The sequence below is a fragment of the Halichoeres trimaculatus genome, unplaced genomic scaffold, assembly GCF_033239565.1.
Source record: "Halichoeres trimaculatus isolate MK-OKI-2021-1 unplaced genomic scaffold, fHalTri1.1 fHalTri1_scaffold_6, whole genome shotgun sequence".
In the NCBI taxonomy this organism is placed as follows: Eukaryota; Metazoa; Chordata; class Actinopteri; order Labriformes; family Labridae; genus Halichoeres; species Halichoeres trimaculatus.
Window position 1 is genome coordinate 21,344,972 of NW_027437184.1, and position 17,302 is coordinate 21,362,273.

The 17,302-nt window shown below is 38.8% G+C and overlaps 2 protein-coding genes across 2 annotated transcripts in view; one reads left to right on the forward strand and one right to left on the reverse strand.

Moving 5' to 3' along the window:
- Positions 1 to 170: 170 nt before the first annotated feature.
- Positions 171 to 3,348, forward strand: sdf2 (stromal cell-derived factor 2). The gene is made up of 3 exons (XM_074672609.1): positions 171 to 411; positions 1,127 to 1,323; positions 2,222 to 3,348. The coding sequence occupies exons 1-3, from the start codon at positions 228 to 230 to the stop codon at positions 2,519 to 2,521; spliced, it is 681 nt and encodes a 226-aa protein (XP_074528710.1). The 5' UTR covers positions 171 to 227; the 3' UTR covers positions 2,522 to 3,348.
- Positions 3,349 to 4,336: 988 nt separating this feature from the next.
- caln2 (calneuron 2) overlaps positions 4,337 to 17,302 on the reverse strand; it is a 35,730-nt gene continuing 22,764 nt past the window's right edge. Inside the window, exons 5-6 of the mRNA XM_074671985.1 lie at positions 11,345 to 11,498; positions 4,337 to 7,191 (exon numbers count right to left, since the gene is read on the reverse strand). Of these exons, the coding sequence (XP_074528086.1) occupies positions 7,064 to 7,191; positions 11,345 to 11,498 (282 nt within the window). The 3' untranslated portion in view covers positions 4,337 to 7,063. The remainder of the gene's footprint in view (positions 7,192 to 11,344; positions 11,499 to 17,302) is intronic.

Below are 17,302 nucleotides of genomic sequence, written 5' to 3' on the forward strand. Positions count from 1 at the left end.
TAAACTATCATTTAAATTAAATCAGTAAATATTTGGGGGGCAATATGTCTTATTTGAATATATTTTATACTAAACCCTGTCCAGGATCCGTGCGTTTTCATTCCGAGTCACTAGGGGCGCTGTCCCTGAAGCTTCACACTGACTTACGTTGCCGCTTTCATGACGTAGAATACATAATACAGACCTAAGAGAGGTATCGGCAGCTGTGTCTTCGGTTTTTATTAGGAATGGGTCACTTAAACAGTCCCATTCTCTCTCTATCTCTTCCAACCTTTATATTATTTTCATCCTGTATACTTGGGCTATCACGCGGTACGGAACTGAGTTTTGTAACATGCGGATCAGTCATTAAACTGTTAAATATAAAGCACAATGTGAGACTTCACTCACACGACGTACGCTACGGTTCTGGTGAGTTTTCTTTCATTTAGCTGTTAAAAAGCATTAACTTATTGTAACAATGTGTTATTACCCACAGTTAAGCTCTCATGTCACCCCTTTTTCGGGTTTAAGGTTTTATTAAGGAATAAAAATGCTTTGAGTTATGTACGTATCGAGAATAAGAGCCGAAGTTGGCTTTTATATTAAAATAAAAACGTTTTCTCAAAACTGATGATTTGACATTAATAGATAAATAATTCCCTCAAGTGATAATGAATTGCATTGCATTCATTCAGATTTGTCTCAGAGAAAAATCGCCCTCTATCCTTCTTTCCTTGTAACAACTTCTTAGTTACAGGATTTTTTGACGCCAATTCCTATAAACCTGTTTTATTACTAATCAACCATATACTCTCAGGTTGATTGGTGGAATTCAACCCAACTGGTCTGGTTCAGGTTCCACGACACTTGGTTTTGTTTGTATAGTTCAGACCATTAATATTAACCACATTAGATGCTGGTTGCCAAGTCAGAGGGGTCAAAGTCTCCCAGCACCACAATTATTGATTTAAATCTTAAGATGTTTTAACAAATTTTGAGACCATGAACCAATTGAAAAGGCAGAATAGTATCAAGAAAGACATTTTTCTTCTTTGTTTGCAAATTAAATCAGCTTTTCTTTGATGTTTACTCCTCACAGATTTGTAAAACATCTGCTTACTATGTAATTGTGTGTCTGACACAGGTAGTGGGCAGCAGTCTGTAACTGGGGTGACTGCTGTGGAAGACAGTAACAGTTACTGGAGTATTCGTGGGACAAGTGACACCTGGTGCCATCGGGGCACTCCGGTCCAGTGTGGCCAAACGATCCGTCTCACTCATGTTAATACAGGCCGTAACCTGCACAGCCACTACTTTGCTTCACCACTGTCCTCAAACCAGGTAGGTGGTGTGAGGGTTACATGCTCAAAAAAGGAGTTTTCCCTGGCTTGTAAAAGATTATTCACAAATTTCCAGAGAGAGACAGCAAGGGGTTTCAAATAACATGGTGTCATCTTTTAATCTGTTAAAATTCTGTCCACCCAAAGTGTTATCAGGTTTAAAGATGTGAAATGTAAAATGACAGTAAATGATCAGCTGTCACTATGGTATATCATAAGCACCAGTGAAGCTGTTCCTGAACAACTCCGGGTGTAACAGATGATAGAAAACTTTGTTGTTGAGTAAAAAACAGTATAGTTTTGAAACATGAAAGTTGTTTCATCACACCAAAGATATCCAGCAGATTCATTCTGAAATGAATTTTCTTGTTTAGTTATTTTATCTTTAGCTGTTGTTACTGAATTTCTAGGACATTAAGAGTAGTTTTTATTACTGTGGCAGTGTAAAAAACATGTACAATGAAGGAGATTTATTTAAACACTGTAAATAAACAAGCACTGAAATTTTTCATGCTGTAATGCTGAGAGTGACAGTATATTACTATTGATTAATTCCACGTCCTATGATAACTGTGTAAAAATAACTCAACTCAATGAATAATACTTGCTCTTTCTGAAGCTCTGCCTCAACTTTTATTGTCACTCAGGAAAACAACTCTTAAAATGAGCTAAAAAAAACAACAGCAGCAATAATATCATAGTAGGTTAGATTTAGAGCAAGGCTGTGTAAAAAATTCAGAGCTTTTAGGGCAAACTGATTTGGAAATTTATGTTGACATCTTCTCTGAGTTTGGCAGAAGTCTTAAGGATTTGCATACCAGATCTCTAACGGACCAGAAAAATAAACCTGAAAGCTTAAAAAAGATACTTCTTTCTCTTCCTGTACGTATGTGTCACAGGAGGTGAGTGCGTTTGGTGATGAAGGGGAAGGAGACCACCTTGACGAGTGGACAGTTCAGTGTGGAGGATCTATATGGAAACGTGAGGAGGCAGTCCGTTTTCGTCACAAAGCCACAGACGCCCTCCTGTCAGTGACGGGTGAGCAGTACGGACAGCCCATCCGCGGTCAGAGGGAGGTTCATGCCATGTCCAGCCCCAGTCAGCACAGCCTGTGGAAGGTCATGGAGGGAATCTTTATGAAGCCCAGTGAGACCCCCGCAGGCAGCCGAGCCTACACACACCAGCACACAGAGTTCTGAACAGGACTGCTCTTCTCAGCTCCTGTCATGTCTGCATTTCTCTCCGTCTGCCACTCTGATCCTACCTCTGTACCTATTTACATCTGCACCAGCAGCCTCTCTTTTCTGCCCTCCACTCACATTTTTTTCCTGCTCTTGACTGTCATCTTTAGAGGAGACTGTGCCAAAAGTCTGTCACAATTCAGGGTGCAATGAATTCAAATTACCAACCTCTTGTGTTCAGCTGTGCCACTCAGAGAGCTGACACTATTAGTAGAGCATCATAGTTTGCATAAAAGTATGAAAAGAAATGAAAGAAAGAAAAGCCATTCTGCAATCCTCTTCTTCTTTAATTTATTTTGAATCACTACTATCAGCTGTCACACTACACAGGACAGTTTTGCAACTCAGAACATCAGCAAGTGAGTCTTGTGTTTAGTTGGATTTAAAGACAAATGTTACACTTGTGCCTTTATCCTTTTTTAAAAGAAGCCGTTGTTCAAACAGTGGAGCTTTATAAACTTTTGGAAACATAAAATTGTGAATGTTTTGAATGTTTTTGTGAGCTCTACTCAACATTTGATAAGCAGTGTTACTTTGATTTATTTTTATTGTTAATTTGATGTCTAATCCTGAACATACCAACACAAGAAACAGGTATGTTGTTTTAATGTAGATTGCTGAACTGTAAGCTGTTTGTTATAATTTGATCAGTTTCCTGGCAGTGCTGGGAGAAGTGCAGTGTTTTGCGTTCATGCTGCCTGTGCATGCATTTTTTGTTGGATCAACTCTGTGTTCCAGAGGTTCAAATCAGCAGACAAACATGCAATGAATACCTCATATTAAAGTTTTTTTATGCACATCAGTGTCAGTGCTTCATTTGTATTCGATGTTCAGTGCCATCAAATCTTCTTTTATCATCAACATTGAGAAAAACAAACTTCAGTGTAGGTATTGGACTACAACGATTTCTTTGACCCTCTTCTTGATTCATTCAAACAGAAGTTGAAAGACTTGGGGTGACCCTGTAAAGTCTAACCCATTAACTTTACCAACAAAGATGAAACTTGAGGGTTTGTTAATGTCTACCTGGACCATTAGACTCAGCTAAATGCCTTGTTTGTCCACTTAATGGTCTTTTAATGTTTAGTTCATTACCTGACAGTTAATGGGGTTCAGGTGCATCTGTTGACGTTGTTCTCTCTTCTATTTGACCTCTGCTCCCTCATTATCATGATTCAAAGTGATGTTAGCGCTGCTCCATGGGGAAACTCCTCTCTGAGCTGACAAACATGTTAATTCACCTCAGGCCATTATTTGGCTGAATGCAGTTTTAAAGATTCAGGACTCAACAGTGGAAGTTTAACCTTTGTGTGCAGACTCAGTCCCTTTGAAGTAGATGTGTTGGCACAGCAGTGCTTTCAAGACCTGTATGTACTGTGCAAGGGTGATGTCAGGGCAGTGATCTTTATTTGTGCTTTTCTACCCGCATGAAGAAACAGCAGGGCCGCTCAGTGAAAACCACGCTGTGCTTGTCACTCTATTTTTAGGGTTGGTATTTCAAATGACACTGCAACAATGATACCAAGTGACAAGTACAGCAACAAACCAACTTTATCGGGTGAAAAAAATGTGCTTCCTCAGAGCTGAGAGGTATGTGTAATTCATCTTACTTATATAAGAAATGTTTTACTTCTTTTTAAAGCTGGTACACATTCTGCCTCCATCATTGAGTCATACATGTTGTTCTTAAAACGTGGCACATTTTTCACAAGAAAACACAGATGCCTTAAGTTTATATCAAAACAAGATTTTATTGCATAAACATATATGGGTATATAGATTTTTTTTTTTTTAGATTAAACAGATTAAACTCATTATTTGCATTTTTAAATATCAATTCAGTAGTTGACTATTGCTGTTTTCTTTCTCCTTTTTCTAAGCAGCATGCCAAGGTTGTATTACATATCTTTGTTTAATTTTATCTCTTTACAATCTACAAGGTAAAAACATGTCTTGGTAAAAACAAATCTCCAAAGGAACTTTCAAAAACATGACAGTCATGATCTGATTTTTGTCCTGTCACAGATGTACAGTAATGATGTAAACATCAGTGTTGATGAAAGGTATCTGAAATGAGTTTCACCTCGCATAACAACACGAGGTCATTGGAATGGCACAAATGTTAAAGAATTGTTCAAATAAACTGGTCTATGCTGGTTTCAAAAGGACCATGATGCTTCTTGACAGAGGTGAAAACATGGTCCGTTGGTCAAATGTCAGTGTGCTGAGAATATCACAGACATGGACAGACTCACAGGGATAAGTGTAGCGTACATTATACAGCAGTTTATACAGAACAATGAGGTGGTGGGAACATTTCAGAAAAAAGAAAAAACAGAATTTTAACCATCTACAGTGAGGCCTATACGGACTCTACCCAAGATGACGTGAAACAGAGATGATGATGACGGTGATGGTGTGACCTTGAATTTGCATATTTATGGAAATGCCCTCTCCTGCTCTCTGATTTGATTAATAGCTGGTAGAAACTAGAAAAAATGGCTATTACAGTAGAAACTGGAAATTCAAATATGTTACAGTAGTACATACATTTGAACCAAGGCTGTGCCACCACAAAGAAAGATTAAATGGATTTCCCAGTCTGTCAAAGACGTGAAAATCTGAACAACAACATGCATACTGATTTACAGTATATTACATTTTTGCTGTGAAACTTGATCTCACAAAGCTATTTTCCTTTAACAAAGCCCTCTCTCTTTTATATTTCTTCTTACAGTGTATAAACTCACATGTTTCACATTAGTTTGATTGAAATATCTGTTTTGCTTTTTATCCATCCTGCAAAGAATATAAAAACAAACAATCAAATGATGTGCAAGGGGAGCACCATGCAATTTAGGAATCCACATATGTTGAATTAAAGAGTCTAATGTTGTACTCTGTAGCTACTATCACCAAGTAGTGAATTTAAAGATGCAACTTCACAGGGCTGTGTGAAACAGAGGAAAATAACAAAATAAAGTTGATTTCTGGAAAACACTAACAGGAAAGGAATGATAACGGATAAACTGTGACATATCTCTACATCTCCCTGAAACACATTAAGTTCCTAAATGTAAATATGGTCCATAACAGAAGAGGAGTGTACTCTAACCCCTCTGCATTTTCCCCATATCAGTTCACTTTGTTTCAGTGCTAACAGGACCACAAAACAATTACAACCCAAGAAACTGCAACAGAAGTTGCAGCAGTAACACAAGTAGTTAAAAAAATGTCCCATTTTATACAGACAATACTGCTGCTGTGACACCGACACGACACATATCAAAGCTCACAATCAATGGTGTTGTTCACCTTTTACCAACACCTTAAATTGCTGCTCAGGCGCATAACTGCAGTTCTTTTTCTAACCACTAGAGGGCAGCCTATCCTAGGAGAACAGCTGCATCACAGCTCTACTGTGTATCCCTGATTTATCTCATGAGTTTCTACCCCATACATTCTGCTGTTGACATAGTAATACATTACACAAGCTTAGTAGTACTTTATATACAGTGAAGTCCTGGGAAAATGGAGCAATGTTTTGGTATGGCAGTGTACATACTGGCATGCTTTCTGTGGTTTCTATTTACCACAGCTGGGCAGTATTACTATGACATATGCTGACACATTAACAAATGGAACATTTTCTTACAGCGCATTATTAAAAACAACATAACATCAATCAGCATGGTCTTATTTTTCTCTAATAAAACCATAGCTTCTCTGTCGCTTTATTTGATGTCCCTTTTTTCCTGCTTCATAAATTTCACAAAGCACTGTCTTCAATCTGTTGATCAATAAACCAGTTAAACAATCAACCTTTCAGTCAAGGACTTGACAGACATGACAGTGGTGATTTCCAGGTGGTCCCTAACTGAGTGTTGACTTGTGCTCCCAGTAGATACAAATAAAGACTTCATGAATGGCAATTTGAGGATGTCAAAAAATGACAAAAGGTTTGATGTTTGTACATTACAATATGAGATATACATTTAAATATACTGTGCTGACATTCAGTGCTCACATTCACTCAGTTCACATTCAACGCAGCTTCTCTGGGTTTAATAAGTAGTTGTCGATTACAGGCTAACTTTAATTTATTTTTATATTAGAATGGCTCAAAGCACCTGAAAAACTTTTTTTGGGAAAAAGGAAAATAAAGTTTAAAGGGTGGTCTTGGTCTTGAAAACAACAAAATTAAACTCACTATGTTAATATTTTTATAAAAACATAATCCTTTCCCAGTTTAGATTCCAGCAAGTCCCATAACATAACACAGAGACATCTTCAGAGCAGAACACATACATCCTTTAATACACATTCCCTTTCTATTTAAAAAAAAAAGTACAAAGTAAATAAACATCAAAAATAAGAAAAACTGAACTGATTGTTTAGAGAAGTGCTTGGTTTGTGGCTGGTCCAGCTTTGGCTGCAAAGACAAGAAAGATGTGAGGTCATGGCTGTGCTGTCCACTCCCCATGCTCACAGTGCAAGTGGTTACTCCATGCCGTTTCTCAGCATCTGATTGGCTGCGATTAGCATGACACTGATAATGAAAGCCATAGCGAAAGCGCAGATCAGGCTTTTCCTCACACACGTCTGGCGGTTTTTCTTCTTGGGATGGACTGAGGAACGAAAAAGGAGAAAACATAAATAAGAGATGAGCAATTATCTCTGGCAATATCCTCGAACTGGAGGGAGTTAGCCAGTTAATGTATGATCTCCTAATTACCTGAAGCACATTTTACGTTAAGGCAATCAATTAATAAAGTTCTGGGGCACAAAAACAAAATTTATGATCTTTGCGCTTACACATATCTATATATCATGTGTATCCATTACAGGAGACAGACTTTTCATCCTGGTAAATGTCTGTTTGTTTCTCGAGGTTTCATTTCCCACATTTTGAGCTGCTGTGTTTCACAGCTTCAAAGTGACCCAGATCATCAGTAGGAATGTCTCCAATGTAAAACATTATAAATATATGAGAGGCAAAAACTGTTTTTCATTTTTCTGCAGACAATAGAAGTGTGCTGGATCTTTGGTTTCACTAACAATTAGGCTTATAGGCTTTCTCCCCAAAAGACATAATCCCTGGAGATTAAACGAGGAAGAGGAGCAGACGCAGATGTGTCCTCCAACAGGCCTTGCAGCATGAGCTACAACTAAAAGTTTCCTCTCTGTCAGCCCCCCTGTCTCAGTTTATAAGAATCACACACCGCATCAATAAATCAAGTCAGAGCTGTGAGTCATGGATCTAAGAAAGAGAGATGCTTAAAAGGCGCTGGAGTCCCATCGGACAGGAAGCAGATTGGGAGAAGGCAGGCACGAAAGAAGGAAGTTGAGGATGTGGGAAGAGGGTTAAATGTGGAGAGACATAAGACTGTTCTTTTTACAGAGGAGGCTCTCTTTGTATCTTTTTTTCCATTCTTCATCTTTTTATTCTCTTCCTGCCTCCTTCTTTTTTTTTTACTGATGTTATTCGGCTCTCTAACTCCATGTCTCGCCCGTCCCTCAACACGAGAACTTTGTAAAAAGGAGAGCAAGGCCTGCAGTTTCCTGATCCTTTTCTTAGCCTCTTATCTCTCTCTTCACCGCTCCTTTTTTGCTTAGTTTCTCTGTTTCTTCACGGCTGCCTCCCGAGGTCTCAGCGAGACAGTAGACCAGCACTCAGAGGCTTCATTAAGGCTCTCCTGGTTTTCTAGCACATTTGATCTGTCTTCACCTTTGTCCTGGTCTGGCTTTTTAGATGTTTCACAGCGGAGAGGCTATTTCTTGCTTTGTACTTTCAGCGAAGAGTCAGGTTTAGTTTTTTTTTATGTTTCTCTTTGCTCTCTAAAGGAACATATAATGGTCTCATGCCTCATGAAAAATGTACTCCGTGTTTCAGTTGGGCACTTAATCTCTATCAACCTAACAAGCCATTACTTTTCACGACCCAAATAATTTTATGCATTACCCTGACCTTTAAACATCATTTGAATAATCTGTAAATATTAAATCTTGTTTCCTGAATATGTTTTGACATCCTTGACCTTTTCTCGGTATCATCACCTGAAAGAGGAACCTTGCTGGATATCTATTTTGGCATAACAACTGGTAACAATTCTCACTTTGAATTTGGCAGCACAGAAATGAAAAAGTCTTTCAGAAGTGTATGTTGAAAGTGTTAGCTTTGTTCAGAACCCTCAGTGCTGTCATCTATGCTTTGTTACAGCTGAACAAAGACTTCACAACAGGTTTCTCCACCACTCTGTGCGTCTGTGTCTCTCTGTTTCCGCTTTTCTCTTCTCTACTTCTCAAAATATTTATTCCTGCTTGGCGTTGCTTTCTTCACGCCTCCTGTTTTCAAATCTCGCTTTTAGTATATTTGTTAACGAGAGGTAAAGCGAGTTGTATAGTGGACTGTAGAGTGCTCTTAATGTTAAACTGTGCAGTATAAACTGCTGAAGAAAGCATTTGCCAATTTGTTTGTCCATCTACAACTTACCTTTAAGAGAGTAGTAAAAAGTTTGTTAACATGCCAAACACTTTTCTCGCTGCTATCATTGAAGAGTAAAACCATTATCATATTTGTGCCCCATGCAGAGCTTTACAGCCAGGTAACTGACTTGTGCTGTGCAGACTGAAGGCAGCTGCTAAAGGCTATCCTGGCTTCATCTGAAGTTCAAATACACCCGTACCCACCCAATTTTTGTTGAGTTTTGTCTGAGAACATTAACCCCTAAAAGTCTCATCCGTCAAAAAATTTCCAAAAAAAATAGTTTGTTTAAAAAAAAAGGAAAAGAAAAAAACTAAGATGTTGATTAATACACAAAAAAAGTATTACTAAATCATTTTGTTTATGATAGATTTTTATTTTACATTTAATTAAATGGGCACTTTTGGCAACTTTTTAGAAAAGTTTTTGGTAAATATGCGTTCTATCAATGCAGAAAATAGTTTTTTAAAAAACAATGAGTAATCAGCAATAACAATTAAGGTGTTTTTCGTAATGCAAAGTCTTGGAAGTTAGTAATGATTTTCCTGAAAAAATGTATGGATGAATACTCGAGAGCAGCCATTTTGAAAAGGGCCAACAACTTCAGCTGCCCATAGCTTTAAAATAATCCTCAAAGGGGTGGAATACTTTTTTTTGTTTAATATTTGAGCAGGTTTTTAAGAAAACTATTTTCTATGGATGCAGTTACAATTGGCGTTAAAGCTCTGCTTCACAGAGTACTCCCTGAGTCAGCCGAGCAGCCTGCTTGAGCTTTCCAGGGAGTGCATAGCAAACCCCTTTACGTACATACAGATTAAAAGGATGCATACAGATCAATAGGATACGTACAGAGTCTTAATAGGAGGAGGCTGGGGTGGAGGAGGAATTATTAAGACAGCAGCAGCTGGGTAGCAAAGAGGTAGCAGGGATAAGAGAGAGTGAAGACGTGATTTAAATGCGCCGCCTTATCATTAGACACACGCTGTGATTGGTTGTGAGGGGTTAGAGATTGAACATCAGCCTGTCAGCTGATCACAGCTGGGTGTATGACTTCCATGTCCTGCATGAACTTACACTAACTTCATTATTGTGTTAAATAGATAGACATCTTTAACACTCACATTCTGCAATCTAGGGCACCACCACTTGTCAGCAACAAGTAGATCTGGTGTTGACAATAAGAAACAGTAAAATTTACACTTTACTGAACAAATCCAAGGTTTGAATAAAACAGATTTTTGTTCTTATTCATTTTAAACTTTTGTGGAATAAACGTTGTCAGTGATGATTTTAGCGCCCACTTTTGGTAAAGTCACACTTTTCAAATCTGTGGTAGAGAATATATTTGCCTGTATTTTTTTAAAGAAAAATTAAATCAAACCTTTTTTGATCGCTGGTATGTGTCACACATTGTGGATACTTTCTATCCCGCCTGACAGCACACACCCTTTCACAGTGGTTATGAAAACTGCTGAAGAGGAACTGTCAAGCACGTCCTTACCGAGCTTATCTAGTTTTGTTGATCACACAAATAAGCAAAGCTATTGACTTCAATTTGTTTCATGACCAATCAAACATTTCTCACAGGAAGTTTAGATATGTGTTTCAGGTAGCTAGCTTGCAAAGTTTAAAACATCCTGGTTTTCAATCCTTTAAGCTGCTTTGATTGGATGATTTTCTCTTGTAAAAACCACAAAAGGGGTTTCCAGGTTTTACAAAAGATGTGGGTGGTACCTGTGAGGATGGGAGACAGGCGTGTTCAGCCCAGCCATCAAACACATCAAATTAGCTGTATTTGCCTCTATTTTTAAAAACAATATAGGTAAACTGAAACAAGTATTTTAGGGAGTCATAGTTAATGTGATCCTCAGTAAGTCAGTAAGCTAAGAGTGGTAAATGTTTTGATTACAGTTACATTGTAAAAGACAAAGGTTTTTTCTGTTTTGTAAAGTAAGCTTTTTATTCATCTTTTCACGTGAATTATTATTTCAAAGAAGCTACCAAGCTAGCTACTGTTGTTAAAATACAGTATATATAAGTCTGTATAAACTGTTGTTTGAAATAACTAGCTTATAAAGTATTTCTGTTTGATCATGTTGTGTACTAAGTTTACTTCCGTTATAACTGATGCTCTGTATGGGATAAGTACTTTTTGTACTTAGTAGTAGTTTTTGATTTGGATGTGACTCTTTAGTGAGTATGTGGTTGTATGGACCAAGTTTTTGATTAATCACAGGTTGAATTAACCTTTGTCTATAACTACAGGTGTTTGTATCACATAAGAACAGGCTCCTCACCTCCCTCATACTCAGGGCAGTTCCCTGAGGTTTCATTGAGGCTCTCCTCCTCGGTGATGATGATGTTCTCTATGTCCTTCATTGTCAGGTGGTCCCGGAAGGCGTGAAACAGCACCTGCTTCAGCTCATCCAGAGACAGCTGCTGCATGTCAAACTGCAAAGGCACACGGCAATCAATTCAGAGACACATTCATCTATGGACCCGTTTCATGAGGCAGGATAAATATAGCAGATAAAAATGAGGTGTGAAATGTACAAGCTGTAAGAAATGACAGCATATCTGAATATATGTTCTGTTGCCTGAATGTATAATGTGCAGGTACAGCATGCAAGTCAGGAAAAGTGTCATTTGTAATGTAATGGCAGCATGTTTGCCTGTGCATCAGTGGTGCTATTTTTGGTAGCCTGAATCAGTATGCAAACCTGTGCGTGCTTTGCACTTCCACTATTACTTCCTTGTGGGTGGTTACACTCTAAGTTGTGTTTAAAATGATTTATGAGGTTCAAACTAATCAGTGATACGATCCCAACTCTTAGCCTCTGTTCTAATGTCTGGTCTGTCTTTCCAAACATTACATCCTTCATGTTTACAGCAGATTCCCCTACAATCCATAGACAAACAAGCAAACACCCTCCTCAAAACCTCCAGATTATTTACTTCACCGGCAGCTGCAAATACAATCAGTCGCTTGGTTTAGCACAACAGATGGACATGTGGCAGATGAGGCAAAAGAAAGAAATCAGGGGTCTGATCAAGAGAGGAAGGGAACATGATGCTGCACGATGAGAAAACAGGAAAGAGATGATAGTGAAGTCGGAGCATACTGAGAGGAAGGAAGTAGTGGGAGACACAGATGGAGGGAAAGAACTGGCAGACAATGGTGGTAGAGACATAAAGGAGCTGTGATGGTGAAAAGTTGATGCTCATTTTAATCTGGAGACATTAACACTGCTGATGCCTTATCGTAATGTGCACAAAATATGTTCAACAGCAGCTTTTATTTCAAACCATGCATTATTGGTTGGACAAGGTAAGCAACCAAAATATGACAGGAGAGTTTCTGGTTTTTGTTTTGGTCAGCTGAAGGGATGTGATATCAGCCCAGCAAATGCCTTGGCTCCACTAACACAACACCACTTAACAAGGCGGCCCTATCGCCTTAGCAACCATTGGATGTAGATAATAAAGAGTGAATGATGCATAAACTGATCACATGTAGTCCTTTTCAAGACGTTTGATCACTCACAAGCACTTATTTGAACCACATTTATACACTACATTTAAAACCCTATTTTTATTAAATAATCATAATCCCCTGCTTCCACTGCTTGGCAAAAAGAGTCACATGGAGTTCAGTGTCTTGGCTAACGACAGGAAGTGGGATCACACTGCCAGCCATCAGATTGACAGATGACTAACTTTACTACTGAACCACAGCTGCCACATTAGTCATCAATGTAACAGTTATGCTTTATGTCAGAGCTTTACTTTCATTCAAACTCGCATTAATGTTATAAAATATGCACCGACACATTTTATCAATCTCATATATCTTTATGAAGTTTACCCATCTGCTTCAGCTCTGTGGTGTATCCCCAAAGCCCTGCACATGAGTATCAAAAATGTAACAGTTTGTGTCACCTTTTTCGAGGAGCCATATAAATGCACACACAGAAAGAAAATGTTTGTTAAAAAATACCTAACACATTCTGACAAAAACAATAAAACCATGCTTGAAAGCAGATGAACACTTTAAATCATTCAGTCTCGATCTCAGTCTTTCCCAATCACACTCTCTCACACACACAGACCCAAACACAGCATAATCTATTTGCTGTGGTGTCACAAAGAGCCATGAATCAATATCATTCACAATTTTAAAAACTGAGATCAAATCAAAATGACCTTTCTTCTTTGTGACAGGGCTCATTTATTCACTGAGGCTTTTTTGAAAAGCAAAGAACTGTTGAGGATAAAGTGTCTGACAAAACATCCACGATACTAAAAAGTGCCGGAGCATAAGTCAGGGTTACTTATGTGAAAATAGATGGAATATACACAAAAGCGAATGTGAACAGTTGGCAGCTGTTCTACCTGTCAGGTTTATCTGATGTTAAAAGTTTGAACTAAATCTTAGGTAGAAATGCTTTTGTGCCTCTAAAGATGTGTTTCCATCTGTTATAATTGCACCAAAAAAGAGTTACATCTCAAAATACATCAACTTTTTATCTGTTTAATCAAGTTATGGATCGCTCCTTCAGCTGTTCTGACTCATTCAACCTTGGGCACACCACGGCCAAGAGACAGGGAGTGGCGGCAACAGTTGGAGGGCCTGATTTCTGCCTTTTTGCCAAAGCTGTCTCTGCTTTGAATGGATTTTGGGAATTGGAGGAAAAAAAATTGTTGGAGTCCAGCCGCAGAATAGACAACATGACAGCTAAGAGCAGCAGCACGAAGAATGTACGATGTTCCTGCCTGTCTGTCTGAAGGGGGGAAAAGCCACAGTGGAGCCGTAACCTGTTAGAAACCAACACAGTGATGAGATTTCTCCTCCTGCCTGGTCCTTGAAGGACAGACACACATACACACACAATGATGCAAAGGCTCGAGTGTTTACCTGTCAGAGAATTTAGTCTTTCACTGAATGAACTCAAACTTATGATGTGTGTGTACGTGCCCGTGAGCGTGCACGTGGCAGGAAAACAGCAGGGGGCGGTGAGCAGTGACCGGTGAGATACTGACGGAGCCAGGACACATCAATCAGAAGAACAGGTGCTCACACACCATCCCTCACTTCTTGTCCATCCTGCCCTTGTAGCACAAAAGCTTGTTTCACCCGTCATCCACCTGCTTCGTCTCCTGACCCTTCTAGAAAAAGTCACCTCAAGTTAAAAACAATTATTTCCTTCGTTCTGTACCATTTCCTCCTTTCTCGCTGTGAACATGACATCTTGGAGTTCAATTAAATCTATAAGAAAAAATACACAAACACTACACTCAAAGTTAGTACCCATACAGATGACATATGCTAGTTTGAGACTATAGGTGAAAACGGTGAGATACTATTTTTTACAATGACAGCAGAGGCTGAAACCATCCACAAATGAATAATAGATAAACCAGACCTACATAGACAGAATCAGTCACAGTTGTAGGGGTTGTAATGAAAAATGAGTCCCAAAAATACCAACAGATTTTGTCAGTCGGAAGAAAAATATGCCACAGGCTGTTTCTCAGTCACTTCTTAGAAGACACCCGTGTTAAAATAACTGCTCTTACACATACTGCACTTTGTAAAGAAAACATCCACCAAATGGTTCTTCTTATGTAATACAGACGCCATGTTTCTTTTTTCCTTTTTTTTTTTTTAAATGACTATATTTGGCACCACTGATCATCCTAGGAGCACTGCAGACTGTCTCAACAGATGCAGACAGCAGTGATAAGCCCGTCACTAGTCGACAGTTTCTTTCTGCTCCTCACGCTCTCATGAGTGTCCTCATTGACAAAAACACAAATAGGTGGAGCTTGAAAATGATAGGCAAGAACTTTGAGGAAAAGATATTGGTCTTGAAAATAAAAGAGTTTGATAATGAGTTAAAGAGAGTGCCATTTAAATTTCATACCAAAGGAAATGAAATGCAATTAAACAAAAATTATCAGCTGTGGTTGAGATTTGCTCTGTCTACATGCAGACATGCACTCGAATGAAAAATGTGGGTTTTGCCCTTCAACCAGGAGGCCACTGGAAATTATTTCCCTTGCAGGACACAGTATGGAAATTACTCTATATTCTCTATCTATGTTTACTTTTTTCTTTTTTGGCGTGTAGAAGCGATCTTCAAATTCAAATCAGTGATATTTTAACACTGACTTGTCTCAGCACAGACTGAAAAAATAATAATAATTCACACAGTATACCATCTGGGTGAAGGCAAATCAAGACTGCGGGGACAGCTTCTGATGTGTGTCTAGTAAGCGTTCAATGCTTATCTCAACTGTAGTTCAACTGAACACCATTAAGATGGAGTTACAGTTAATGAAATGATGTAAGTTTTCTAAGAGAAAAATATCTCGCTCTGTAAAATGAATTTGCAACATAAATGTACCATATAAGTGAATAATATCATTTTGTATGTCTTAAAGGTCCCATATTATGCAAAAATAACTTTATTAAGTCTTTTAGTGAAATTTGTGGGTCTTTGGCTTTCCTCCCAGCCCACAAAATGTGACATTTAATGACAAAACCTGTACTTAGTAGTGCTTGTGAATATAAAATCCTGACCTAAAACAAGCTGTTTGGATTTTGGGGATTTGCCGATGTCAGCGATTCCCTTTTTTGACCAATCAGGAGCAAGTCTGACCTGATTGGTCCACCGGAGCAGATACACCCGAACCCCCTCCCCGCCCACTCCCCTCCCCCCTGCTGGAGAGAAATCTCTCTAGCAGTGGGGAGGAGAATGCCAAACTTGAAGAGCCATCACTGCTCTGTTTTTGGCTGTAAACAGCCACATAGTTCCATGCACAAGCTTCCCATCTCAGAAGAAGACAAGACTAAGTGGCTAGAGTTCATTTATCGAGGAAATGTTCCAGCTACACTCAGTAAAACTGTACATGTGTGTGCTAGTCACTTCACGGCCGACTGCTTTTCCAACTTTGGACAGTACAACAGAGGGCTAGCAAATAGACTGGTCCTGAATCCAGGCGCATTACCAACCATCCACCAACAAACCTCGGACCCTGGAAATGTGAGTATTTTAAATGCTGTGTGCTGTGGAGCTGATGTAAGAGCTTTTCCTCAGTGTCCCCCTGTCTCTGTGTTAGCTTCAGGATGCTAACTTTAGCTGTGGTTATCTTGTTGTTTTAGCCTGTAATGTTACAGTAAACAAGCTTCGCTATTTTCTAAACATTGTGCACTCAGAGCTCGTTGCGCCATTCTCAGTGACGCGGAAGAGTGGGGCGGTATCAGCGGTGTCTCATTTACATATGAAGGTCACGCCCACTAAATCAGAGCGTTCTGAACAGAGGGGCTATGAGAGCCTGGAAACAATGCTGCTGTGCTTGATTTATTGGCAAGCAAGGTAAGTTTGCATGCAAGATTTGTAGTAATGGCTGATACTGGAGCAGCATAAACAAAGTTAGTACATTTTCTGTCCAATGATTGTTTCAGACAGAGAAACTCTTGTTTAAGAGGAAAATGACCAGAATTTAATATCCAATCTTTGAGGGCTAAATTAAAAATGGGGTCATAATGCATTTCTATATTTTAAAATAACAATTAAAAAACAACTATGCTGGATGGGCAGACTTAACCTATGCAGGTTTTTAAACTGCTTCACATTCATATGTTGAACAAATCCCCAAATCTGTCAGTCTGTTCAAAACCGTCTGTTATAAAAACAGCAGGACTGCTCACTGAGATCTTTTACAAGACTTCCTGAAATGATGAAGTCATGACTCAAGGATCTCTGTTTATGACATGTTGGAGGTTAGACCTAAAAAACGAAGGTCTCCTGTTAGCTCTGCCCCTGACAGGCCTCTAAAAGTGTGAGAAAAATGGGGATTTGATTTCTAGCTGAAAATTGTGTAAAGTTACTCTGTGGTACCAGAGGGCCAGTTTAAAGCCAGAAAAAAAGCAGAATACCCCCTCTTTAAAGTGTGAGCACGTTGACATTGTCTGGGAATTTAATGGGACACCAGATCACAGGGGCATTTTTAGAGCTCCTCTTCTTAAAATAATCACTTTAACATATCTCTCTACTTAATCCATATGAGAAGAGATGCATCTTTATGAAAACAAATGACGGGACTCATGAGAAAAGCAGCCTTCATCCCTGAAAATGACACAACACAACCAAAAAATTTCCTTCAGCGCCTTTAAAAAACACTTTGAAGCTGTTTTCACAGCCTGTCATCAATGAGTGTGATGTAAGAAATGATCTCTTTTGAGGTCAGCT